The sequence below is a fragment of the Pituophis catenifer genome, unplaced genomic scaffold (genome assembly GCF_029215685.1).
Source record: "Pituophis catenifer annectens isolate HBS135680 unplaced genomic scaffold, rPitCat1.0.hap2 SCAF_3, whole genome shotgun sequence".
NCBI classification, from domain to species: Eukaryota; Metazoa; Chordata; class Lepidosauria; order Squamata; family Colubridae; genus Pituophis; species Pituophis catenifer.
The window spans coordinates 214,319,594-214,345,928 of record NW_027256883.1 but is presented as its reverse complement, the minus strand read 5'-3'; the positions used below and the strand labels follow the sequence as shown (position 1 = coordinate 214,345,928).

The 26,335-nt window shown below is 49.0% G+C and overlaps 2 protein-coding genes across 2 annotated transcripts in view; one reads left to right on the top strand and one right to left on the bottom strand.

Moving 5' to 3' along the window:
• NOL4L (nucleolar protein 4 like) overlaps positions 1–10,386 on the top strand; it is a 127,774-nt gene extending 117,388 nt beyond the window's left edge. The window contains 2 exon segments of the mRNA XM_070941854.1: positions 2,972–3,176; positions 6,308–10,386. Coding sequence (XP_070797955.1) covers positions 2,972–3,176; positions 6,308–6,510 — 408 coding nt within the window. The 3' untranslated portion in view covers positions 6,511–10,386.
• A 2,892-nt stretch (positions 10,387–13,278) lies between these two features.
• The window catches only part of ASXL1 (ASXL transcriptional regulator 1), a 42,011-nt gene continuing 28,954 nt past the window's right edge, over positions 13,279–26,335 (bottom strand). Inside the window, 6 exon segments of the mRNA XM_070941853.1 lie at positions 13,279–14,946; positions 14,948–17,503; positions 18,639–19,224; positions 20,295–20,400; positions 22,366–22,462; positions 22,941–23,110. Coding sequence (XP_070797954.1) covers positions 14,806–14,946; positions 14,948–17,503; positions 18,639–19,224; positions 20,295–20,400; positions 22,366–22,462; positions 22,941–23,110 — 3,656 coding nt within the window. The 3' untranslated portion in view covers positions 13,279–14,805.

The window sequence follows — 26,335 nt, the reverse complement described above, 5'->3', positions numbered from 1 at the left end:
CTTTTTACCGCTTGCAACAAGGCACTGGGTCCCATCCTGGATTCTCTACACTGGTTCCGGCATCGGGCTATTTGCTGGCCTTGAGTATCCGGATAGATTATCCCTTTACGGCTTGCATTAAGGCACTGGGTCCCACCCTTGATTCTGTACACTGGTTTGTTTCAAACACTTACATGATCGGAGTTTATATTCATGCCACTTCGTTCCTACAACTGACCTCTACTATAATAATAGTCTTCAACTTACAACCGCTGTTTTAGCGACCATTCTCCATGGCACTGAAAATAGTGACTTACAATCGCAAAACATTCCCGGGGTCACACAATGAAAATTCAGGCACTTGGCAACTGGCATGTACTGGTAGCCCTTGACTTACCACACTTCGTTTAGTGACCATCGTAGTTTACAACGGCACTGGAAAAAGTGACTTATGACTGTTTTCACACTTTACGACCGTTGCCACATCCCCATGGTCAGATTCCCTTTTGTGACCTTCTGACAAAGTCAATGGGGAAGTTAGATTCACTTAACAACCGTGTGACTAACTAAGGGGTCTGCAACCTTAAACACTCAAAGAGACATTTGGACCCGTTTCCCACAGAAAAGAAAACACCGGGAGCCACAAAACTCTTCCCGTGCCTGACTATTTCTTGAGCGGCCACAAAACTAGCCTATGTAGTTGAATTAAACGTTCTGTTTTTTTCTGAAACTTTTCTTTTCTTGGATTTATCCACGGTTGGCCTACCGGGGGTTGAAAAGCTCAATAAATTGTGTGCCGGCGGGTGTCGCACATTGGCGGTTGTGACACATATTTTGAGTGCCAGGGAGCTGCAGCAGAGGGGTGAAAGAGCCACATGCGGCTCCAGAGCCGCAGGTTGCTGATCCCTGGACTAAGAGCCTTGATAGTACAGGGGTTTAGTGCACCCTGTTATTAACACAGCTGCCTGCAATTTCTGCTGGTTCGAATCTCACCAGGCTCAAGGTTGACTCAGCCTTCCATCCTTTCTAAGGTAGGTGAAATGAGGACCCAGTTTGTGGGGGCAATAAGCTGACTTTGTATAAATATACAAAAAGGATGAAGGCTATTGCTTAACGCATTGTAAGCCGCCCTGAGTCTCTGGAGAAGTGCGGCATATAAATCAAATTAAAAAAAAAAAAGAAAGAAAGAAAAAGAAGGGAGGGAGGGAGGAAAAAGAAAGAAGGAAAGAGAAAGAAGGGAGGGAAGGAGGGAAAGAAAGGAGGGAGGGAGGGAAAGAAAGGAAAAGAAAGGAAAAGAAAAAGAAAGAAAGAAGGAAAGAAAGAAAGAAAGAAAAAGAAGGGAGGGAGGGAGGAAAAAGAAAGAAGGAAAGAAAGGGAGGGAAAGAAAGAGAGAAAGAAAGAAAGAAAGAAAGAAAGAAAGAAGGGAGGGAGGAAAAAGAAAGAAGGAAAGATAAAGAAGGGAGGGAAGGAGGGAAAGAAAGGGAGGGAGGGAAAGAAAGAAAGAAAAAGAAAGGAAAAGAGAAAGGAAGGAAAGAAAGAAAGAAAGAAAAAGAAAAGGGAGGGAGGGAGGAAAAAAGAAAGAAGGAAAGAAAGGGAGGGAGGGAGGGAAAGAGGGAGGGCCTGGTGGCTCAGCAGACTGATAGCTTTGTGATTAACACCAGCTGCCTGCAATTACTGTAAGTTCGAATCTCGCCAAGGCTCAAGGTTGACTCAGCCTTCCATCCTTTCTAAGGTAGGTAAAATGAGGACCCAGTTTGTGGGGGCAATAAGATGACTTTGTATAAAATATACAAAAGGATGAAGGCTATTGCTTAGCGCATTGTAAGCCGCCCTGAGTCTCCGGAGAAGGGCGGCATATAAATCAAATTAAAAAAAAAAAAAAACTGAACAACTGCAGCGATTCCCTTAACAACTGTGGCAAGGAAGGACATAAAGTGGAGCAAAGCTTACGTAACTGTCTCGCTTAGCAACAGAAACTTTGGGCTCAACTCTTTAAGTTGAGGACTACCTGTATTGATGTTTTCAGCCTCCTGGGGTGGTGTGATCGCTATCTTCCATATACTGTCAGACCTGTCCTAGCTAGCTCCCTAGGAAAGAAAGACCCTCGACTCCATTTGGTTGAAGCGATAGGTTGTTTTACTAAGGATTACTGGTCGCCCTAAAAGCAGGCTAGAACTAAAGATCCACGCAAAAGTTGACAAACGTTTCCCCTTCATCACAGCCCTCCCCCTCCTTAACAAGTTCATTGTAGACCAATGGTGTGCCATACGCGTGTTTTGGGGAACACTCAGAGGTTTAGTGCAATTCACATTCCTTTCCCAAGTTTCATGGCCTTGAAGACTGGAACACCTCTGGTATCCATCACCTCCTGCCATCCCCCCTCCCTGTTTCACCTCCCTACTCCCCCCGGAGATACGGACGATTCCGGATCTACGTACTTTCCATCGGGCCCTCAAAACTTTTTTTATTTCATCAAGCCGGGTTGGCCAAACTCTCCAATGGTGTAATTTTAATTTTAATTTTAAATGGGGGATTTTAACTGTCGGGCCAAATTGCTTAATATATTTTAAAATTGTTTTTAAATTTTGTATTCTGTGTTTTTTATCTATGGCTGTTCACCGCCCTGAGTCCTTCAGGAGAAGGGCAGTATATAAATTTAAATATTAAATTAAATTAAATTAAAGGGGCCAAAATTATTTAATTTGATTTTATTCTATTTTTAAATTTTGTATGTATGTGTTTTTATTGTTTGGCTGTGCACCGCCCTGAGTCCTTCGGGAGTAGGGCGGTATAGAAATCTAATAAAATAAATGAATAAAATAAATAAATATGCTTGTTGCCTATTTCCTCTCCTCCAACCCCGCCCCCTCCACCAGTTGATGGCAGGATGCCAGCAAGGTGCCAAGCCAAAGATGGCAGCTCTGACGCACGCAGCACCCTTACGACTCCCTTTGCCCCTGACGCAACCTGCCCTCCGTTTCTCTCCTCGCAGGACGAACCAGTCACACTAGAGAAGCAGCAGTCCCGGGATTCGTCCACCTCCGTCACGCATTCCTCCTATTCACTGCCAGCCTCGTCCTTCTCCCAGGACCCCGTCTACATCAACGGGAGCCTGAACTACAGCTACCGCAGCTATGGGACGCTGGGGGGCACTTTGCAGCCGACTCCTTCACTCCAGACAGGAAATCACAGTAACGGTAAGGAGGGGAGCTCAGTCAGAACAGAGCTGGAAGGAAACCTTGGAGGTCTTCCCCTCCTCAAGCAGGAGACCCTAGACAGTGTTGGTGAACCTTACAGGAGTGTGTGTGCATGCGGGGAGCGCCAAAACCCAGAAGAGCAGCTCCCCAGCGCGCGCACGCGGGACTGCCGGAATCTGGAAGAGCAGTTCCACAGCGCGCACCCGTGCACCGGGAAGATGAGCTTCCGGTTTCCGGCGCTCCCGCATGCACGAAGACCAGCTGGCCAGAAGAGCAACGGGCGACGGCTAGCGTGCCCGGAGAGATGGCTCTGCGTGCCACTTCCGGCACGCGTGCCATAGGTTCGCCATCACGGCCCTAGACCCAAATGGCTGATTAGCCTCTTCTTGAAAACCTCCAGCGATGAAGCAACCACGACTTCTGGTGGCAAGCAGTTCCACTGGTTAACTGTTCTCACTGTTTCGAAGTTGCTCCTTAATTCCAGGTTGCTTTTCTCCTTGATTAGTTTCCATTCATTGTTTCTTTTACAGCATATCTTATTGAAAATCCCCATCCCACTTTTTAACATTTCAATTTTGTCTCTTAATTTAACTTGTCTTCATAATTAAACCCAATGACCATTTCATATTTCATCTGCTATTCTGTTTTACTATAAGCAATATGCATCATCATATTGACTTCTTACATTAAAATCCTTTAACTTAATTGACTTTCCACAATTAATAATAATGCAATTCCTTCAAATAAATAAATAAATAAATAATTTATTTCCCTTCCTCCATTCCACTATTCTTCCCCTCTTTAACCATTTTCTCTTGATCTCTCCAAAATTCCACTTCTTAGTATTTTCCTCCTTTTATCCCATTCTTATAACTTCTTTTTCTTTTTTTTAATTTTTATATTTATTATGTCTTTTCTCCTGAATCCTTTTTCTCACTTTTAAATATATTACTCAAGTAATTCTCCCAAGTTTTCTCCTAATCCCTTTCTACTCTTTCCTTCTTTTCCCTTTGTTTGATTCTTTTTGGGGGAATATTCCCCCCTATCCACTCTTTTTTTGCCACTGTTAATCCCAGTGAAATCATCTAATTGCTTTTTGCTTTCAATTCCTTTTCTTTCACTATTATTTTCTTGCTCCTCACTTATACTCTCTTTTTCCTGCTCTGTAAGTTCCAGCAAAATTTCTAACTTTGTATTACCCTTTAGTGATTCACGCATATTTTTAAACATCTCAATTAATTCTTCACACATCCAAGACTCCATATTGTCAATTTCAAAAATTATTAACACTTTTACTTTATATTTAATTAAAATTCTAAAGACCATATAGTCTTTTTTTAATTCCACATGGTATCCAATTCAAATATTTATCCAATCCACTCCAAATTATAGCTTTGTTATTTTCCACAATTGTTGACAGTGGAAACCAAGCAGTTCAGAAAAACAGATACTCCTTAAAAGTTCTCTCAGTTTCCAGATTAAATCACAGTCACAGCTGTTGTTTTTTCTTCTGTCTTCCCACCAATATTGCAGAACTCACTTTCCACCAGCTGAAGTCTCTCTCAAATCCACAATATTCTCAGAGCAACTAAGTATCCAAGCTGTCAAAAATATTTTAAATCCACATAAAGAGTTCTTTTCCTCGGATTTCTTTTTCTTTTGTTGTTTTTAGTTTCTCCAAATTCAATTTTAAAATCCAGAGAAACAGTTTTCTTTCTTGGGCTATTAGTATTTTAACTTCCTCTTTGTTCTTTTCCTTCAGATGTCAAAACTATCAAAAATATTTTAATCCACCTAAAAAGAACCTTCCCTCGGGTTTCTTTTTCTTTTGTTATTTTTAATTTCTCCAAATCCAATTTTAAATCCAGTTGTAAAATTTTCTTTCTTGGGCTTTAGTATTTTAACCTCCTGTTTGTTCTTCTCCCTTCATTAACTTTCCCAAGTGCCAATTAGCCTCTCATTTCCGCTCCGGGACACCTTTTAAAGTTATTAAAATTTTTCTTTTTTACCTGTGAGTTGGCCAATCACTCACCAGGTACCAACACTCCTTTCAGACACCGCTCCTGCACAAACAACTTAGTCCAGTTTCCCCAGCTTCAGAGCGGTCATTTTTCAATGGCCACTGCCCCCGTCGCCGGTTTGAAGAGCAGCCTCCGACATTTTGAGGAACTTGCCTGTTCCTCTTGAGCATCCAAGGCACCTCTTCTTCTTCACCATCCCCACAGGACGGATCTGGTCCAAAGACCCCCCAAGAGCAGTTTGCCCGGCTGGATTTTCGCGGGACTCATCGGAGCCCGCTATTTCTCCAGCCAATCTCGCTGCGACGCTTCCGGTTTCTCCCCCATTCATTGTTTCTTGTCCTGCCCCCTGGTGCTTTGGAGAATAAGTTGACCCACCTCCTCTTTGTGGCAACCCCTCAAATACTGGACTACTGCTATCCTGTCACCCCTAGTCCTTCTTTTCTCTAGACTGGCCATACTCAGTCCCCACAATCGTTCTTCATATGTTTTAGTCTCCAGGCCTTTAATCATCTTAGTTGCTCTTCTTCAGCCAAATCTTTCAGGATTGTTGGATGCAACTGATCTGGTTGTGCCAATCTTAGAATTTATACTAAGAAAAAGGGTTCTCCCTATTTGCATCCTTGCCTGCTTCTGCCAAGTTTCTAGTCCTTCCTCTTTCTAACATGGTTGCTCACCTCTTCGGTGGGTCGCAATAGCAATAGCCCTTAGACTTATATACCGCTTCGCAGTGCATTACAGTCCTCTCTAAGTGGTTTACAGAGTCAGCCTCCGGCCCCCAACAATATGGCTCCTCAGATGGATGGAAGGCTGAGTCAACCTTGAGCTAGTCGGGATTGAACTCCAAGCTGTGGGCAGTTTGTCTGCAATACTGCATTCTAACCACTGTGCCACCAAGGACTCAAAAAAGGAAAAAGAAGGAAGAGAGAGGGAATAAGGAAGGAAAAAGGAAGGAAAGGAGGGAGGGAGGGAAGGAAGAAGGGAGGGAGGGAAGGAAGAAGGGAGGGAGGGAAGAAGGGAGGGAAGGAAGAAAGGAAAATATAGCAATACCATGCTTTTCTTTATCTCTCTCTCTCTCTCTCCTCCTCCTCCTCCTCCTCCTCTGCTTTGCAGGCCCCACTGACCTCAGCATGAAAAGTGGCACATCCAGCACCACCCCCCCAGCCAACAGCACGAACCGGGGGGTGCCAGCCGCCCAGCTCAGCCCAACCGAGATCAGTGCCGTCCGGCAGCTGATTGCCGGCTACCGGGAGTCCGCAGCCTTTCTCCTCCGCTCGGCAGACGAACTGGAAAACCTCATTTTACAGCAGAACTGACTGCTGGCCTCCCTGGGGCTCCTGTGCCGGAAGAGACTGATGTCCACCAGGCTTTCTTGATAAATCTGCTCAGGACTGGCCGATCCTCTGCCTATCAACGCCCGCCCACCCATCCACCCACCCATCCCGGCACAGGTTGGAGACCCACCCCACCCCACCCCCGGGAGCCCTTCTGCCTTTGAAAGCCGACCAAGCCGGTGCTCTCTGCCAACCGGAGCCAGCCTCGCAGCCTGGAGAGATGGGGACCACGGTGGGTTTGGGGGAGCAGAGGGTGGGTCGGCCTGGCAGAGCGCTTCTGGCAGAGTCAGGGTTTTCTCGCGGAGCCCGGCAACGGTAGAGCCCTCTTCCCCCGCTCTCTTTCTATTCCCCCGTCCCTTCCTTCCGTCTTAGGAATTGCATATTTATTGAGAAATGCACCCGTCCCTCCAGCCCCTCGTTTTTTCTCCTCCCCCCCACCCATAATTTATTTTTTTTCTAAAAAAGAAAAAGAAAAAAAGCATTCTTGAGTTTGTACAGAATTGCCATTTTTTTTTTGTGTGTGTCTCTCTCCGTGAGGGAAAGGGGGTTTGATTCCTGTACCATCGTCACCGGCCGTCCCGCCGGAGGGACCAGCCAGGCTCGGAAGCCAGTGGGAAAAGCGGTCTCTGCTTTCAGATTTTTTGTTGTTTCCCCGCCCCTCCTCCTTTGGGCCACTCGATCCCCACTTTTGCCTGGTTGGGTGGGGTCCACGCCGGGGCCCGAAGCCTGTCTTGTCGGGAGGAATTGTAGGACTCATTTTAGGGCCAAAGCTCCATCGCAGCAGCCTTCCTCCTCCTCCTCCACACTCTACCTCACTCCTGGGTGCTCCCTCCTGGCCCCGGCTCTCTTGCGAGACCGGCAAAGCACCCCAAAAACGGAAAGCGTGTGGACAGGGGCAATCGGGGCCCCCATTTGAGTCATGCTGGCAAGGTTTGCAAAAGCAGAGGCCTCGGAGCCTGATTTTTTGGGAGGTGTGTGAGTGCAACGGGTTTGAGCCCCCCCTTTTTTTCTCCTCCTCCTCCTCCTCTTCCTCCTCCAACCTCCCCCCTTGCAAATGCAAATGCACTTGCTGTTTTGCTCAGTGCAATATTGACCGTGCTGCTATATATAACACGAAGGGACGGAGGAGCAAAAAAAATAAAAAATAAAAAAGGCAGCAACCAACCAGAATTCATTCGGGGAAGAGACCCCCGCTCCCTCCCCTCCCCACCGTGTCCCCAAAGGAAGGGCTACCACTGCGAGGTTGGGCCAAGGGCACTAACCTTGGATTCTTGGCTTAACGGGAAGCCAGAGAACATCTTTTCAACGTAGGTTTCTCGTAAGCCAGGGGCATCCAAGTTTGGCCATGTTAAGCCCGGCGGACTTCGATTCCCAGAATTCCCCAGCCAGCCCTACCGGCTGGGGAATTCTGGGAGTTGAAGTTCGCCGGGCTTAACATGGCCAAGCTTGGACACTCCTATTCTAAGCCCATCTACTTTTTTCCCTCTGGTGCTCCAGAGCCAGGCTGGGATTTGAACCCGGGACCACCTGCTCCCCGAGGCTTTGGAGACAGAGGAGTAGGGGCCAGCCTCTCTCGCCCTCCTCCCAGCTGTCCCCAAACTGAAAGGGGGGTGTCTACCAGGGGGAGGACAAGGATCCATGTCTTTGCTAGCAATCCTATCCGTTCCCCCTTGATGCGACCCTCCTCCAGCCCCCCTCCCCATCCCGAAGGTCCCACCCGACTTTGTGTAAATAGTTACTCGTGCCAGGTCTGACCACCCTTGTGCAAACCCCTTAGGGTGTGTAACAGCGGCAGAGACAATCGCCGTCCGGAAACACGTGAAGGTTCCCTTCCCCGTCTGCAACTCGGGGGGGGGGCACATCAGGATTTGGGGAGTGGGGATGGCCGTGCAATTTTTTTGAGGGGGGAGGACGGCCGATGACCCAGACCGGACGCAGGCGTGATTCAGGGTTAATTAACCCTTAGCACCAGCCGGTGGTTCCCCCCTGTCTTCCCCTCCTGTTTTACACGCTCCAAAGGGGCTCCCCGAGAGCATCAAGAGGTGGCACTCGCCCCGCCTGGAGTTTGACTTTTAGCCATCCGTCTCTGGATCCGAAAATGTCGATCTTACAAGCCATGTTTTTTCTAAGATTCTCGGGACAGCTGGGCAGGGGTCCGTCCTGGATTCTGACCCCATCAGGAGGCCCTCTTTTCCGGGGTGTATTTGTGGGTGGGGCTCGGCTGCTGCCCTCTTGGCACTTGGCATGGTGGGGGGGGCTTCGCAAGGCGAGCCCCCCCTTCCCGCTCTCCAACAGCAGCATTTGGACCCCAGGGAAAGGTATTGGCGGGATCCCCGGCAGAAAAGAGCCCACACCCTGCCCCATCTTTTAGAGGCCCGATATTTTTTTTTTGTCTTTAGCTGGCCGTCCCCTCGATTATTAACCGGTCCCTTTCCCAGAAAAAAAAATGCTGCTTTGAACTCAGAGGGTTGAAAAAAGAAAAAAAATACAAGTTTGCTTTGTATTTTGTTTTTTGTAAGACTTTTTACAAAGGTAGTCTTAGCGATTTCCACCAAGGAAAAAAAAAAAAAAATAACCGATTTAAACAATCTGTCCATGGTCTGAATGATTTTTTATACCATTTTCGTGGTGCTTTTAGAAAAGGAAAAAAAAAAGGTTTTTTTTCTCTCTCTCTTTTCTCTCTCGGTGGTTGTTTCCGAGCGGAGCTGCTCCGTTCTTTCCTCTTCACCTGTATTGTACCTAAGACCAATGTGAATTCTTTGTACTTTTTTCCTCTGACTTTGGACTCAGTGAAAGTGTACTGTTTACATGTACAGAAAACTCCCAGCTGCCCCTCTGTGTTCGGCGAGACCCTCGTCTATTGGCGAGGATGACCCACCTCACCCCTGCCTCATCTGCTTAGCGCGGCCACAGATCCGCTCACCTGTTTTCCCCGATGCCCATGGGGCTGGGCTGCTAGGAAGGGCTTTTTAGCGGCCGGCCACGTTTGTCCCCGGAATGGCTAAATCCCAGGGAGGTCCAATCTTGGCAACTTTGAACCCTTGCGGACTTCAGCTCCCAGAATTTCCCTGTCAACCATGCCTTGTATTTTTTTTCCTTCTCCGTTTGCAGAGGAAAGGACCGTAAGAGAGTAAGCAGACGAAAATGAGTCTTACCCGTGAAAAGGAATGCATCAATGCCAGGGAATTCAGGGAGTTGAAAGTACACAAGTCTTAAAAGTTGTTGAGGCTGGACACTCCTAGTTAAAGCAAAAAGGCCAGGTAACAATATTCTTTTTCACGAGTGGCTCGGAGAACCTGGCACTCGTAAATCCACATGGATGGTCTGCGGGCTGCTGGTGAGCACCAGGTTGCTCGCCGAGGCATTCCCCCGCTAGCCTAGCCGAAACTGCAGGAGGGTCCCAGGGACTTCGTAAGTGGCCGGCGAGCCCCCCCAGCAACCGCCAGGAAGAGGGTGGCCAAAGCAGTAGCCCTCCGGTGCAGTTACAAAGCTGACCCAAGCCCACCCATTTCCCCCTTCCCCAGAAATGGAGGGAGGAGGAAACCCAAGGCACTTAAAAGCAGCGGGCGAAGGCGACCCTCCCCTGCGCCAATCTGTCAGAAACCTTTGTTCGTTCTTCCTCCCTTCCTCTCTAACGGACAACCTATGCAAATTTTCACGTGGCTCTCTCTAAGCAGATGAGAATTGTTGTTGTTGTTGTGTTTTATTTTTTCCCTTCCTCAAACGTGCGATGGAAATCTTATTATTTTTTTGTTCCTTCCCTTTTTTTGTGTTCTAGACAGTGGACCCTTTTAATTTTTTAAATCTTTTTTTTTTCCCCCACCCTTCTTCCCAGTAAACGTGGCTTTAATATTTTAATTCTTAGCTCGCAGTGTTTTTGGTTTTACGTGACGCGACTTTAATTCTGTTCTGTTCGTGAAATGAGTAGCACAGGCCAATCTCCTCGTCCTATTCACTTAAAAAGAAAAAGAAAAAAAGACCAACGAGCTGTTTAAATCAAAGCAGTTCCTTTCCATTCATGGTATTACTTGCTAAATGCACTGATTTCATAAGTATGTGGATTTTTTTTTTTTTTTTGGAGTCTGTATATCATATAAGACTGAATCTCTACTTAATAAACACTGTATAACAAAATGGAACGCATCTCACCCCTTTTCCCAACATGCGGGCAAGAAGAGGCTTCTTTCTCTTTGACCAGGGCCACGGGTCAAAATTGGAAAACTCTGAATCGATAGGAAGGGAATACAGGTAGTCCTCAACTTACGAAAGTTCACTTAGTGACCGTTTGAAGCGACAACGGCCCTGGAAAAAAAGTGACTTAGGACCGTTTTTCACAGCTAACGACCGTTGTAGCCTTCCCCGTGGTCACGTGGTTTTTACATCTGGATGCTTGTCAACTGACCTCGTATTTACGACAGTCGCAATATCCTGAGGTTAACTTTTGTGACCTCCCGACAAGCAAAAAAAAAAAGTCAATGGGGAAAACCAGATTCATTTAACGACTGGTACTAATTTAACAACGGCAAGTGATTCACTTAACAAATGTGGCAAGGCAGGTCGTAAAATGGGGCAAACCCGGACCAATTTCTCACTTAGCAACATAAACGTTGGGCTCGTTTGTGGTCGTAAGTTGAGGACTACCTGTATTGGTAGCTCAGGGTTGGACTGGGGGGCTGGGGGGAGGAGGTCCCTGGTGCTTCCTGAAGCTTGGTTGTTATCTTGTAGACATTTTCGTGACCCAGTTAGATAACGTCACCAGTGCTAAAAGGGAATGGGATTTGCTGTTTATATATGCTTTATATAAGTATTGCCTTAAGTTATATTATATACCAGCGAGTGTTACATACTAATTGCTTGGTGGAAACACACCCAAAAAAAAAAGAATATTCCCACCAACATTGACAGGGCAAGCCACCTCTATGTAAACCCAGAAAAACAAACCCGTCTTCTAGCCTCAACAATGTTACCTATCATGTTTCCCTGAAAATAAAACGGGTCTTAATTTTTGCTCCAAAAGACGCATTAGGGCTTATTTTGGGGGCAATAGGTACTAAATGCACCCATCTGGCTGACAATCTGGGGCTTATTTTGGGAGTAGGGCTTACGAGCATCCTGAAAAATCATACTAGGGCTTATTTACCGGTTGAGTCTTATTTTCGGGGAAACAGGGTAGTTGGGATATGAAGCTTCCTCCTCCCTCTCTCCCCATCTTCTGTGCAAACCCCCCTCTCTTCTAGCCCTGATAATGTTGCCTAGTTGGGTCATGAAATGTCTGCAACAGAACAAGCAAGCTTGGAGAGCTCCAAGGAGCCCCATAGTCCCAGTCTTCCTCGCCGCAAACCTTGAGTCAAACCACCATCATGTTACCTAGCTGGGTAATGAACGAGCCAGTCTGCCAGAAAGCATTGGGGAGCCCATAATCTGTGGTTTAATCCTGGCTACAGCCACCTCAAGCCATTCTCCCCTATCGACTTCGGCGTCTCGTCCCTTCCAGTCACCTTAAGCTGAAAACGGCAACGGGTGCATTGATTTTCACTTGTGATTCTGCTCATGCTGAGGTGCAACCATATTTATTCTGAATAATTCACACATTTCCCCCCCCCCCCACACCATCGTTCAGGGTTACTTATGGGCCGAAAAATGACCGCAGGCGATCCCCAACGAGACAGCTGTCACCCAGGGCACCTCATGGCCTCAGTCCTGCAAAGCTAGAGAATAGTTTTCATGTCAAAAAAGCCAGCTCTGGGCTACAGGTAGTCCTTGACTTAAAACAGTTCACTTAGTGACCATTTGAAATTTATAATCATCTTTTAATGACCCCATAATCCCTTGTGGGGTAGAGTCTGGGCAACTGAATGGAGCTGAGTGTTTACTGGCCAGATGCCCTTCCTGTCGCCGATGCGGAGTTTTGCTCAGCAGATTATATTCTCAATGTGCCCAGAAAGAGAAGTATCTGGCTCTACCTGGGATCGAACTCAGTCTCCCGATTGTGAGGCGAGAGCTCCACCTCTAGACCACCGCACCACACACCATTTGAAGTTATGCCACTGAAAAAGGGAACATATGACCGTTTTTCATGCTTACGACTGCTATAGTATCTTCATGGCCATGGGATCAAAATCTGGACCCAGGGCAACCGGCTCACATTTATGACAGTTGCAGTGTCCCGGGGCCATGTGATCGATCCCCCTGTGTGACCTGGCAAGCAGAGTCAACGGGGAAGCCGGATTCGCTTAACGACCGTGCTAACTCACTCTAACAATCACAGCAATCCACTTAACAACAGTGGCACGGGAAGGTCACAAAATGGGGCGCTTAAAGCAATCGTTTTGCTTAGCAAAGGAACTTTTTGGCTCTGTTGCTGTCGTTAAGTGGAGCACTCCCTGTTATCTTCTCGCCCAAGGCCTGGAGCGCAATTAAGGGGCAAATAAGAGCCTTTATCCTTAACCGTAGAATGGGGACTCTCTGCACGCCGAGGCTAAAGGGAGAGAGAGCGGCGAACTCCGACAAGCTGGTCAGCTTGACGCAAACTGAAGCCGAGTGTAGGGCAAAGAAAAGCACACCCACAATCGGAGGACATTAAATGGGGGCATTATTTCACCTGTCCAAGAAGGGGGGGGGGTTGTGGGGGACGGGACTATAAGGGTGTGTACGTCTACTGTTTGGTTGCGGTGTTTGTTCCCCCATCCACCACACACACACACACAAAGCCTTGCAAAACGTAGGCTTGAGCTGTTCCCAAATGTTTTTTATTTTATTTTTATTTTTATTCTCCATACCACAAGGGACATATAACATCAGGGTGGACCAGGATCTGCCCCTCCCCCATCAGCCCAGGCTCCATCTGTACACAGCCCCGACCTTCTTGGAGGATGGAAAGGGGGGGGAGGGCGGGGGCGGGGAGTAGGGGGTCAGAAGAGGGGGCAGGCTTTTGGGGGAAGCCCCTTCTTTGGTAAGCAGGTTCAGACCATCTGTGGATTCACCTTCTGAAGAGCACCGCTCTCTCTCTCTCTCTCTCACACATACATCCTTAACTCGCCTTCCCTGCTCCGACTGGTTTCGGGCGTGAACTCACATGCCTGCACACCCCACCCCTTTTGGGGGGGACGGACGACCCAGATTTTTACACTGCTTCTATCGCTGTTGAGCAGGAAGTCTATGGTGAAAGCCAAGAAGTCAAGAAAGGAAGAGGTAGGTAGGTAGGTCAAGGGCGGGAGATGATGGGGGGGCCGAGAATGGGTCACGCCTCTGGGAGATGGACTCCCTTCTCGGGGGTGGGATGGGGGTGTTTCAACAGGAAGGGCCGGCCCAGGCCAGCCGTTGGGCTCCCCGCTTCCCCTCTGCTCGGCCGGGCAGGACAGAGCAACAGCCACTGCCGTCCGGTGGAGAGAGATTCGTAACTGACACTACTCTACAATGCAATACTGTGGGTAGCCTGGAAAAGAGGGGGGGGGGTTGTAAGAAAAAAGAGCAAGCCCCCCCCGAAAAGGATTTTTAAAAAAAAAAAGATTTTTTATGTACAGAACACCCATTTTTCAAAAGTCTGGCCAAGTACTGTGTACAACGGATGAAGAAGAAGACATGATGCATAGAAAGTACAGAGAGGAGCCAAACATTTCCACTTTTTGTTTTCTTTACACCCAAGAACAAAAAAAAAAAAAATTATATTATAGATTTATATTTATATACGTATGGGTTTAAAAAACAAAAAACGAACCAAAAAAAAAAGAACCCCAAGAAAAGATGACACTGCTTCGAAAGTGAAAAGTCTTCCAAGATGCAGGGAAGGAGAGGCGCGTCGGCCTCCTCGTCTCCGTCTGCGTCGCAGCTCCGAAGCCCACCGCCCTGTGTCTCCGGGTTGACCCGAGTCCAGCGCTTGGGGTGGGAGGTGGCAGGGAGAGAAAATGGAAGACAGATTCAGCTGGGCTTCTTTCCACTTGGCCTTCCAACAGGAGGGTGGGGGAGAGATCAGCTCTTCCCCCCATACCCGGCCCACCGGAATGGGGCTCACGGCACAAGAACGGTCCAACAGGCCAAAATCTCCCAACAGTTCCTCAACGGGGGAGAAATCGGCCCTCCGAAACCAGCCTGTCTCCATGACTGACTTGCCACCCCCCAGCAGGAAAACCCAAGACGTACAGCATCCATATTGGCTTCGTTAGGACCGGAATCTTTTGCATATACGGTCGTTCCTGGTCATCGGCGTCCTTCTCCTCCTCCTCCTCCTCCTCTGAACCTGCTCAATGTACAGCTTTATCCTTTCCGGGGCTGCGAGTGTCATCTGACCACAAGGCACAGCACGCAAAGCTTGGAGGGCCCGATACAGTCGTCGTGGCAAAAAGCCCCGCAGCCTTGGCACATGATCATGGCTTTAAGGCTGCAGGAGCACTTGAGGGAGAGCTCTTCCATGCCTTTGCCCCGTCTCGGCAAACACCTGGGCGGAAAAAGACAGCCCGCCCCCCCGGGAAGAAGCCGTCAAGTGGGCTTTGGGGCCGAAGGGCCCGGCGTTGCCTTCCAGGTTTCTGGGGAAAAAGGGGCTGCCGGCCGAAGAGGCGTAATTCAGATGGGAGGAATTCAGCTGCAGCTTGGAAAGCTTCCCGTAAATCGCCTGCTTGATGTTGAGCTGAGAAGGGAGGGAGGAAGGCTCCAGGGGCTGCGCGGCCCCCTTCCCCGGCTCCTTCGGCAGCTTGAAAAAAGCCAGGTCTCTCACCAGGGGGAAGCTCTGCCAAGGCTCCATCAAGTGGGGCGGGCCCTCTTTCTGCTGCTCCCTCTTTCTCTGGGCCGAGGCCAGGACCTTCTTGTTCTCCACTGACCCGCCATTCCTCTTGGAGGACCAGTCTTCCCTTGCGGGAGGCAAGCGAGCTCCGGGGGCAACAGCCTTGGGCAGGGGAGAGACCAGTTTGCTGTGGGACAGCATGCCCCACATGGGGAAGGGATCCGAGCCTTGGGGCTTCTGGGCCTTAGCTGCTGTCCCACCCAAGACACCCGAGCCAAAGACCTTCTTGCCCAGAGCCACGGGGGTCTTCTCTGCAGGGCCGCGGCTTGGCTGCTCCGGCTCCAGAGAGGTCATGCGGAGGGGGGCCTTGGGCCCCAGGGCCGTCTTCAGCTTCTCTTCCAGGTTCCCGATGCCAGCAGTAGAATTTGCCCTGGGAGGATCTGTTTTATCTGGACGAGGACAGGAGGGAGAGATTTGATTCTTTCCCGGATTCGAGAGATCTGTTTTCGGGGACTGGCGGATGGCTTGATCCAGAGATCCTGAAGTGGGACTCTTCTCTGGAGGCAGGGAGACAATCTCTGGCAGGCAGGCCCTTTCGGCAGAGTCCCGCAAAGGTTGGGGCGCCCGCGTGGCCTTCCTGGCTGAGTCACTCAGGCCTGTCCTCTCCCTGGAAGAGGCGTCCTGCACGAGGCAATCACTGCTCTTAACCGCCTTGGGAAAAGGGCGGATTTCTGCCGGCGGCTTGTCCCGAGAAAAGGCTGCAGCCGCCTCGGAAGAGACCGGTAGAATGCTTTTGGGAGGCAGGCCCTGGGTGATTACATGTCCCTCGAGGGGCTTGCCTGCTGCAGTGGACAGAGGCTGGGGGACGCCCAAGCATGGCCTTTCCTGGATTGGGACATCAACACGGAGAACCGATTTGCCCGTGGTGAGGATAGGAGTGGGCAACTTTGTCCTGCAGTGCGAGTTGACAACCCCGACATCCGAAGGCAAATCTTCCCTGTTTTCTAAGATGACCTCTCTGCGTTCCTCCGGATGTCTCTGGTCGGGCCCTTCTTCCCTCTCTTCTGCCTGGCAGCAATCCCTGTTTATCTCCAAGTTCTCATCGGTGAGCTCAGCGTCCAAATCGGAGGCTGTCTCTGTGGTCTCACTGAGTGGACTCTGGGCTTCCTCGTCGCTGCCGGGGCTGGCGCTCGGCCTTGCCACTGCCCGCTCTCGGTCGGTCTCTACCTCCATGCCTGAGGATGCCATTGCTGGGGACAAGTGGCTCTCGTGGGCAGTCGTATCGAAGCAAGGAGGGAGCAGGCCTGTTGTCGATTGGGAAGCTTCCTCTGGGCTACTTAGGGCCCCTCTTCCGGGGCCTGGAGTGGCCCTCTGAGTCTCGGGTGGCGGGAGCTCCATCCCAACAGGACTGGGGTCCTCTGGAACGGCCTCCCATGCAGGAGAGCCCAAAGCTTCTGAGCCAACTCTTGTGCTGTTCTCAGAAGCCAGGTCACCTTCACGGCCCTCCTTCCTGCTCGTGCCTCCAATGGGGATGTTTTCAGAGTCTCCTAGCCAGCCATTGTTCTGTTGGCTTCCCACGGGAGATTCCCTTCTCTCCTTCCGATTACGGCCCTCCACAGGAGCATCTTCTGGAGAAGGTGGAGGCCTGGGATCATCCAGAAGTTGGTCAGGACGACCGGATGGCACTTCCGTTGCTCTGCAATCCGGGATGCTGCTTTCCGACGACTCCTCCAGCTGGGCAGCAGCTTCCTGGGAAGGAAGACTCGCAGCCTGTCTACCCCGCTCGAGCTCTCCTTCCCCGGCGGGCTCTCTGGCTCCAGAAGGCAAGCTCGCTTCAGGCCCCTGCCAGCCGGCGGTCTTCCCGCCTAGGTGGGAAGGCGGCAATAGCTGTGCTCGCTGTAAATCTGACCAGCGCTTCCCGCGAGTTCTCTTGCATCGCCAGTGCTTGGCGCGGTGGCTCCTGGGTGGCCGGACCCGGCTGTTGCTGCTGTTGTTGCTGCTGCGACCACCACCACCGCCTTCGTCTGGGCTCCTTCCGCCGCCTCCTCCTGGCCCACCCCCACCTCCAATGGTGGAGGCAGGAGCAACAGCCGCTCGCTGGACTCGGCCTTGCAAAGGACAGGCCTCAGAGTCAGCAGAGGCTGGGCTCCCCCTTCGGTCCGGCCTGACGGGTTCTGGATTGGGGATAATCCGAGGACATATCTGGTAGGCTGGCTGACCTTTAACCACCCAGGGGGGTTTGATTCGGGAAAGTTGAATCTGGAGGGAACAAAGAAAAACAAGGGCGTTAAGAGGACGTCCTTCAGGCCTGCAAGTTAAAAGCCCCCACCCTTATTTTTTAGAATTATATAATTGTTTATAAATATTTAATTTTTAGAAGGAACCCTCCCTGGTACTCTTGAGTACTAGGCAGAAGCATACTGTTCGAGGGTCCCTTCTCAAGGAACGCTGTGGACTGTAGATTGGGAAAGGCCTCCCTTCACAGAACTACAACTCCCAGAGTCCCCTGGGGGGAAAAAGCCTGGAAACGGGGGTCTTCCTTCCTAGGTTTAGCGCTAAAGGGCAAAGTCACACCGAGACTACCCTCAGCTACCTTATGGTTGATGCAACAGTATCAATGGGGGCTTTTCTATTCCCAGGAGAAAAGATGGAGAATTAACCCAGTTTATTTAATTTGCATCCCGCCGTTATTATTTTTATAAAGTGGGGAATATACCCAAGATGCCTTCCTGCTATTTTCCCTACAAGAATGCTGAGATAGACAGCTTGGGCTGAGGGAGAATGATTGGCCCAAATTCAACCAGCTGGATTTTGTGCCTAAGGTGGGACTAGAATTCCCGTCCCCTGGTGATTGGCTCAAAGTCACATAGCCAGCTTTTATGGCTGAGACAGGACTAGAACTCCCCGTCTCCTGGGGATTGGCTCAAAGTCACCCAGCTGGCTCTAAGGCAAGACTAGAATTCCCCGTCTCTTGGTGATCGGCCCAAAGTCACCCTTCTGTATCTAACGCAGGACTAGAACTCACCAGTCTCCTGGTTCCCTGCGTGCTGCTTTCACCACTAGATCAAACTGGATTTCCCACCTGGCATTCCTGTTAAAGATCCTTTCATTCCTCCCCCTTCTAGACCCCACCTGAGATCGTTCACACAAGAGAAGCCAGACACCCTCCCCCCCCCCCCAAGAGAGCCCACCCACTCTTCCTCCCCTTCCTCCTAATCCAGAGGAAAACCCACACCGGGGCCCGAGCCGAAAGCATGTTTGGGAAGCAGCAGCAGCAAGTCAGCCCGTGACTGCTTGAGCCCGAGGCCTCAGGAGAAGCCAGGGAAGCCGAGAACCGCCTCCAACCACCCACCCACCCACCGAGGCAGGGAGCAGCTCCCCGACCCTCTCCTACCCGGATGGGAGGGACTTTAGGCTCCTCTTTGGTGGGCTGTGGCTTTTCTGGGTGAACACTTTCAATTGTGTTACGAAAGGACTGACGGTCGTCAAGCCGGGGCTTCTTTTCGGGGAAAGAGGTAGAGGCGGGTTGCTCAAAGCATTTCCTCTTCTGCTGATCCTGCGGTCCGAGAGGCAGGCTGGGAATTCTGTCCGGGGCTGCTGCCGCCGCCGCGGCCGCCACAGCCTCATCCACCTTGCTCAAGATCTTCGTCACCTCCGGGGACATCTCGGCCGAGGGAGTTGCCCGGCTGGCTTGGCACTCGTTCGTGGCGGGATTGGCCTCTCTCTCCTCGGCAGGCGTGGCCTCCGCAGACGAGGAGGAGGAGGATGCCTCTTTGGCAGGGGAGGAAGGCTCCGCTTCACGCAATTTATGCCGGTTCCGACGGTTCCGGCAGCGGAGGGAGCGCCTCTTGAAGTGCCCGTCGGGCTGGTGGGTTGTGGGAGTGCAGGGTGCCCTGGTGGGGCCTTCTGGAGAGGCGGCCGTGGTCCTCTTCTCTGCTTCACTGGGGGCCGAGTTCTGCTCTTCTGTGGTCAAGCCCAGCCTGCAAGGGGGTCAGAATGGAGTCAGTTGGCAGCTTATCCCACTAGCCCAGGGGTCTCTCCGCACTTGGAAAATTTAAGTCCTGAGGATTTCAACCCCCACCATTTCCCACCAGTGGCCTGCCCACCAGTGGCCTGCCCACCGTATTCCGTAAGGATTTACGACAGACATGCTGTTGGGGTCCTTGAGCCACTTGCTACTAAGGGAGGCTGTCCACTTGACTGCTTTAGCCAAGGGTGTTCAACCATGGTAGCTTTAAGACTTGCGGACTTCAACTCCCAGAATTGAAGCGATGCTGGCTGGGGAATTCTGGGAGTTGAAGTCCACCCATCTTAAAGTGGCCAGGTTTGAGAAACAGTGCATTAAATCGAATTTATGTTTTACCGACAGGTAGACTAGTATAGATCTATTTCAAGCTATTTAGATCTCATCAGCTAGCCATACCCTTCTGGGATTCGAACCCGGGCTACTTGGGAGCGGAGCGGAATGTTCCGTCCCATAATTGGGTAGACCAGGTTGCTCTGATAAAAAAAAAACTGTGCATTAAATCATTAAAAACAAAACCTGTTTATTGTTGTTGCACTGAGTCCGTTTTTGAAAATAACAGCAGTGTGTATGGCTGCACTGGAATTATTTCTGCCAAAAAAATACATGACTGCCCTTTGCATGGTAGCTTTTAAGACTTGTGGAACTTCAACTCCCAGAATTCCCCAGACAATGATGCTGGGAGTTGAAGTCCACAAGTCTTAAAGGGGCCAAGTTTGGAGACCCCTGCGCTAAACAGAAGAACCCTGGCCAGGGACCCCCCCCCCCCCCGTTAAGTTTTCCTGGGAGAAATGTCGCAGAGGCTCAGTGGGCCTTCCTTTTTAGGAGTTCTCACCGAGCACCTCCCCTCCTCATGACAGGCAGGGAAGGTGTCAGGGACCCCTTTGTGGGTCTAGGGAAGGAGAAACCTGTGGGGCCTTTGCCCTGGCAACAGTTATGGGAAAACAGAACCTGTTGCCACGAAGACTGTTGATTATTTATTCAATTTATACGCTGCCCACCAATATTTCCAAACCGGACACTTACTTCTGCCCGTAGTAATCCTCGAAAAACCGCTCTTTCCAGAGTTCTGTTTTCTTTTCCTTCTCCATTTCTTGCCTGATGCGGACCTGCATCTCGTGAGTAAACTCCCCTGGAAGAGGGAAAAAAAAAAAAAAAAGAATCAGAGTTTATTTGGCTTCATAGAAACACTAGAAAAGAAACACACGGAAACCCAGAGAAGAGCAACTACGATGAGTAAAGGCCTGGAGGATAAGACATATGAAGAACGGTGGCAGGAATTGGGTTTGGCCGGTCTAGAGAAAAGGACTAAGGGGGACATGATAGCAGTATTTCAGTATTTGAGGGGCTGCCACAAAGAGGAGGGGGTCCATTTATTCTTCCAAAGCACCAGAGGGCAAGACAAGAAACAATAGAAACTAATCAGGGAGAGAAGCAACCTGGAATTCAGGAGAAACTTCCTAACGGTGAGGACAATTAACCAGTGGAACTGCTTGCCACCAGAAGTTGTGAATGCTCCATCACTGGAGGTTTTTAAGAAGAGATTGGACAGCCATTTGTCGAGAATGGGATAGGGTTTCCTGGTTGAGTAGAAGGTTGGACTAGAAGACCTCCAAGGTCCCTTCCAACTCTCTTCTGTTCTGTTCTCTGAAGTACTTGAAGGCAGGACAAGGAACAATGGGTGGGAACTAATCAAGGAGAGAAGCAACCTAGAACTAAGGAGAAATTTCATGACAGTGAGGACAATTAACCAGTGGAACTCCTTGCCTCCAGAAGTTGTGGGTGCTTCATCACTGGAGGTTTTTAAGAAGAGACTGGACAGTCACTTGTCTGAAATGGGATAGGGTCTCCTGCTGGACTAGAAGACCTCCAAGGTCCCTCCAGCTCTATTGATTGACTGATTGATTGATTGATTGAAAACTGACAGCGGAAAAAGACCCCGTGGTCCATCCTATCTGCCCTTTGGGGGTTTTTTGTTTTGTTTCTGTTTTCTGTTTATTTTTTATTTGTTTATTTGTCTCCCAGATGACAGACATATCCCAACCATGTTTAAACTCAGTTAGTGATTCAATTATTCCGCTGGAAGTTGGTTCCAAGCTTGCACTTCTTTTTCTGGGAAGTCACTTTCAAACATTACAGGTAGTCCTCAACTTACAATTCATTTAGTGACCGTTCGAAGTTGCAACGGCACTGAAAAAAAAGTGACTTATGGCCGTTTTTCACACACTTACAACTTTTGCAGCATCCCCAGGGTTGCGTGATCAAAATTCAGACGCTTGGCAACTGACTCGCATTTATGAAGGTTGCAGTGTCCTGGGGTCATATGATTCCCCCTTTGTGACCTCCTGACAAGCCAAGTCAACAGGGAAGCCAGATTCACTTTAACAACCATGGGGCTACTTAACAACGGCAGTGATTCACTTAACAACGGTGGCAAGAAAGATCATAAAATGGGCAAAGCTCACTTTTTCTTTTTGGATTTGATTTATATGCCGCCCTTCTCCGGAGACTCAGGGCGGCTTACAATGCGTTAAGCAATAGCCTTCATACTTTTGTATATTTATACAAAGTCAGCTTATTGCCCCCACAATCTGGGTCCTCATTTAACCTACCTTTGAAAGGATGGAAGGCTGAGTCAACCTTGAGCCTGGCGAGATTTGAACTTGCAGTAATTGCAGGCAGCTGGTGTTAATAACAGTGCTTTAGTCTGCTGCGCCACCAAATGTCTCTTAACAAATGTCTCACTTAAGAACAGAAATTTTGGGCTCAATTTTGGTCGTAAGTCGAGGACTACCTGTACTTTTGAATTTTCCCTCTTGTCAGTTTGAGGTTATACCTCCTGGGCTAAAGACCTCGGCTAATCATATGTCGAAGTTTTTGCCAAAGTCCTTGATTACTGACGACCTCATTCAATGACTGTCTGTATTACGACAGGGCTGAAAAAGGGGATTTATGAGGCTGCGCTTGTTTGCAGGGAGGCGAATTCCACAAGTCATATAGAGGCCGTAGTTCCCCATCCGTTCTAGGCCAAAGCCTGCTCCTAGGATGGGCTTGCCCCCCCCCCCCCCAATCCTCATCCCAGAACCAGTAAACCTACCGTCTGCCAGCCTCTCCCGCCAGCTCTGGGCAGCATGAGCAAAAAACTCGTTATTTAGGGCGCTTCCACTCAGACGCAGCAGTCCGTCTGTCCCAGGCTGGAAGGAAGGAAGAGTGTGTGAAGCACAGCACACAAACCTTTACCCCGACTTCCCTTCCAAAGATGGGGAACGAAAGGGAGGGGGAGAGAGAAAGAGAGACAAACAGAGAGAAAGTGACAAAGAGAGAATGAAAGAAAGAGAGAGAAACAGAGAGACAGAGCAAAAGGGAAACAGAGAAACACAGAGACAGACAGACAGACAAAAAAAAAAAGACAGAGAAAAACAGAAAGAGACAGAAAGAGAGAGAGAGCAAAAGGGAGGCAAGACAAACAGAGAGGCAGACAGAGAAACAGAGTCATAGAAAGAGAGAATGAGAGGAGAGAAAGAGACAGAGAGAGTGAAAGAGAGAGCGAGAGAGAGAGGGAGGGAGAGGAAGGGAGGGGGGGAGAGAGAGAGAGAGAGAGAGAGAGAGAGAGAGAGGAGAGAGAGAGTGAGAGAGAGAGAGAGAGAGAGAGAGAGAGAGAGAGAGACCGACCCTACCTGCCTGTCCCACTTCAGGGAGGAGGAGGAGGAGCTGCTGCTGGAAGTGCAGGGGGAGGGCATTGAAGGTCCTGGAATTGATCAGCGCCCGCAGGTTTGTGTTCACCAGGATGGAGCCCGGCGTCTCGAAGTCTATGTCGTCTCCCCTGTTCCTCTTCATTTGCCCTGCAGTTCCCGGAAAGGAACAGACCACCAGAAATGTTTACACAGCAGAGATTCAAGGGAGGCATCTGCGTACACACTCACACAGCTGTAGCTTCTCAACACAGGACATCTTTCTTGGAAGCTGCTGAAAGGCGGCCTCGCCAGCTGTCAGGCGCAGACAACCGGATCCACGCGCGAAGAGTTCAATTCGCCACAGGTAGTCCTCGATTTATGACCACAAACGAGCCCCAAAAATTTCCGTGGCTAAGCGAGACCGTTGTTAAATGAATTTTGCCATTCTTGCCACGGTTGTTAAGTGAATCTGGCTTCCCCATTGACTTTGCTGGTCAAAAGATCTCAAAAGCTGGTGATTGCAAAGATCCTTGGGATGCCCCAATGGTCGTAAGTATGAATCAGTTGCCAAACCCCCGAATTTTGATCACATGACCATGGGGATGCTGCAACAGTCATAAATGCGAAAAATAGTGGTAAGTAACTTTTTTCCAGTGCTGTTGTAACTTCAAACGGTCCCTAAATGAGGCCCCTTTGATTCTATGGTCTCCTGATTTTACCACAGCAACCCCTTGAGGTGGACTAAGAGTGATGGACTAAGATAAGATGAATAAGAAGAGCTGCAGGATTTGGGCTTGGCTAGTCTAAAGCAAAGAAGAATTAGGGGTGCCGTGATAGTGGTTTTCCAGTATTTGAGGGGCTGCCCCAAAGAAGAGGGGGTCAAATTATTTTCCAAAGCACCTGAAGGCAGGAGAAGAAACAATGGATGGAGGAGAATTGACGAGGAACTTCCTAACAATGAGGACAATTAACCAGTGGAACTGCTTGCCACCAGAAGATGTGGGGGCTCCATCACTGGCGGTTTTCAAGAAGAGATTGGAGATTCAGCCACCTGTCTGAAATGGTATAGGGTCTCCTGCTTAAGGGGGTTGGACTAGAAGACCTCCAAGGTCCCTTCCAGCTCATTCATTCATTCTAAGATCTCACCTCACCCCTGTGTGCCTCTTGCTCCCTTCCTCCCCATCCTTTTATCAATTTTAAGCTGATTTAATATTATTTATTGTTTTTATTAGTTTTCGGTGCTTGTAAGCCATCTATGGCATATAAAATAATAAAAAATAAGAGTACATTAATAAAAGAGATTCTGCCACCAGGTGATCCTCTTAAGTCTTTTCCCCCATTCGGGGGAAACCTGGCACCCCCCTCCTAGCCTGCCCTCCTCTTCAAAAACTATGCTCTGGTGGCTCAGCAGACTAATTAAATATCCACTTACATCTGCTGCCTGCAATTACTGCAAGTTCAAATCTCGCCAGGCTCAAGGTTGACTCAGCCTTCCATCCTTTCTAAGGTAGGTAAAATGAGGACCCAGATTGTGGGGGCCAATAAGATGACTTTGTATAAAATATACAAAAGTATGAAGGCTATTGCTTAACGCATTGTAAGCCGCCCTGAGTCTCCGGAGAAGGGCGGCATATAAATCAAATTTAAAAAAAGAAGAAGAAGAGGAGGAGGAGGAGGAGGAGGAGGAGGAGGAGGAGGAGGAGGAGGAGGAGGAAGAAGAAGAAGAAGAAGAAGAAGAAGAAGAAGAAGAAGAAGAAGAAGAAGAAGAAGAAGAAGAAGAAGAAGAAGAAGAAGAAGAAGAAGAAGAAAAAGAGGAAGAAGAAGTGGAAGAAGAAGAAGAGGAGGAGGAGGAAGATAAGAGCCCTGGTAGCGCAGCAGACTAAAGCACTGTTATTAACACCAGCTGCCTGCAATTACTGCAAGTTCGAATCTCGCCAGGCTCAAGGTTGACTCAGCCTTCCATCCTTTCTAAGGTAGATAAAATGAGGACCCAGATTATGGGGGCAATAAACTGACTTTGTATAAATATACAAAAGTACGAAGGCTATTGCTTAACGCCTTGTAAGCCGCCCTGAGTCTCTGGAGAAAGGCGGCATATAAATCAAATTTTTTTTAAAAAAATGCACCAGGAATTACCAGGGCTAGAGGCTAAAATGGACAATTAAGCATCTTGGAAGATGCCAAGAGCAAGCTATTTCCTACTGCTGCCAAGAAAAATACCTTTTATTTATGTTATGCCTCTGCCGTGTGTGTGTTATGTGTGTGTTTGTTTGTTTTCACCTAGGAGGAGCTTTACTTTAAGGCAACTTGCAAAAATAACCCGGCCTTCTCGCTGATGGTCTTTTAAGAGGATTTTAAATCGTTTATTTATTCCAGCCTACGTTTGGTTAAGTCGAATGGACTGAGCTTTTAATCTCTTGCTACTTGTTATAATCATGTACTGAGCACTGTTTGTTAACTCTATGGTTTGGCACAATAGGGGTGATCCCTTGTCCAAATAGTTACCATTTTCTTGCTACTTTGAAGGGGGGGTGGGGGGGTTGACTTATTCTCCAAAGAACCTGAAGGCAGGACAAGAAAGAAAGAAAGGATGGAAACTAACCAAGGCTCCAAATATAGAACTTTAATTAATTAATTAATTAATTAATTAATTAATTAATTAAATACTGGATGTATTTAAGAAAAGTCTGGACAGCCATTTGTCTGAAATGGGATAGGGTCTCCTGCCTGAGCAGGGGGTTGGACTAGAAGACCTCCGAGGTCCCTTCCAACACTGTTATTCCGAAAATTGGTAATTACTTCGTTTTCTGCAAAAACCAGCCCCAGAGTGAACCATGGAATCATTTAATAATCACCGTGTTTATTTAGCAGCAGCCTCGTTCACTTAACGACTGCTGCAAAAATCAATGTAAATTTGGGTTGGTACCTGATTTACCTCCATCACAACTTAATAGACGGCGAGGCTGCAGGCTGCATCACTGTCGTATGTCAAGGACTACCTATAGTAAAGGAAAAGCTTCCCAGACTTTTTCAGTGCTGACACTTTACAATTGATTCCCTGGTGCACAAAGAACACATGGGGTTGTGTGATGTCTCTTTAGCTAAAGCCTCTTCGCCTATTAATAGGTGAGGCTGAGATCACGCTGCAGGTCTGAGCACTCCCAGCCTTACGGACCGTTCTAAAGGATTCGCATGCTTCTTCTCACCACAGCCGTTTACAAATGGATGCAACGTCTTGTTATCTATTACCGAGACAGAAATTCAACACAGCATTCTTTTTTAATGGGATAAATCAAAACAATTGCAACCAATCTGCTTTCCCTTGAGGACCTGAACACTGGCAGGAGCCAGGCTGAGAAAATATCTGCAGAGCCCTCACCTCCTGGACGTAAA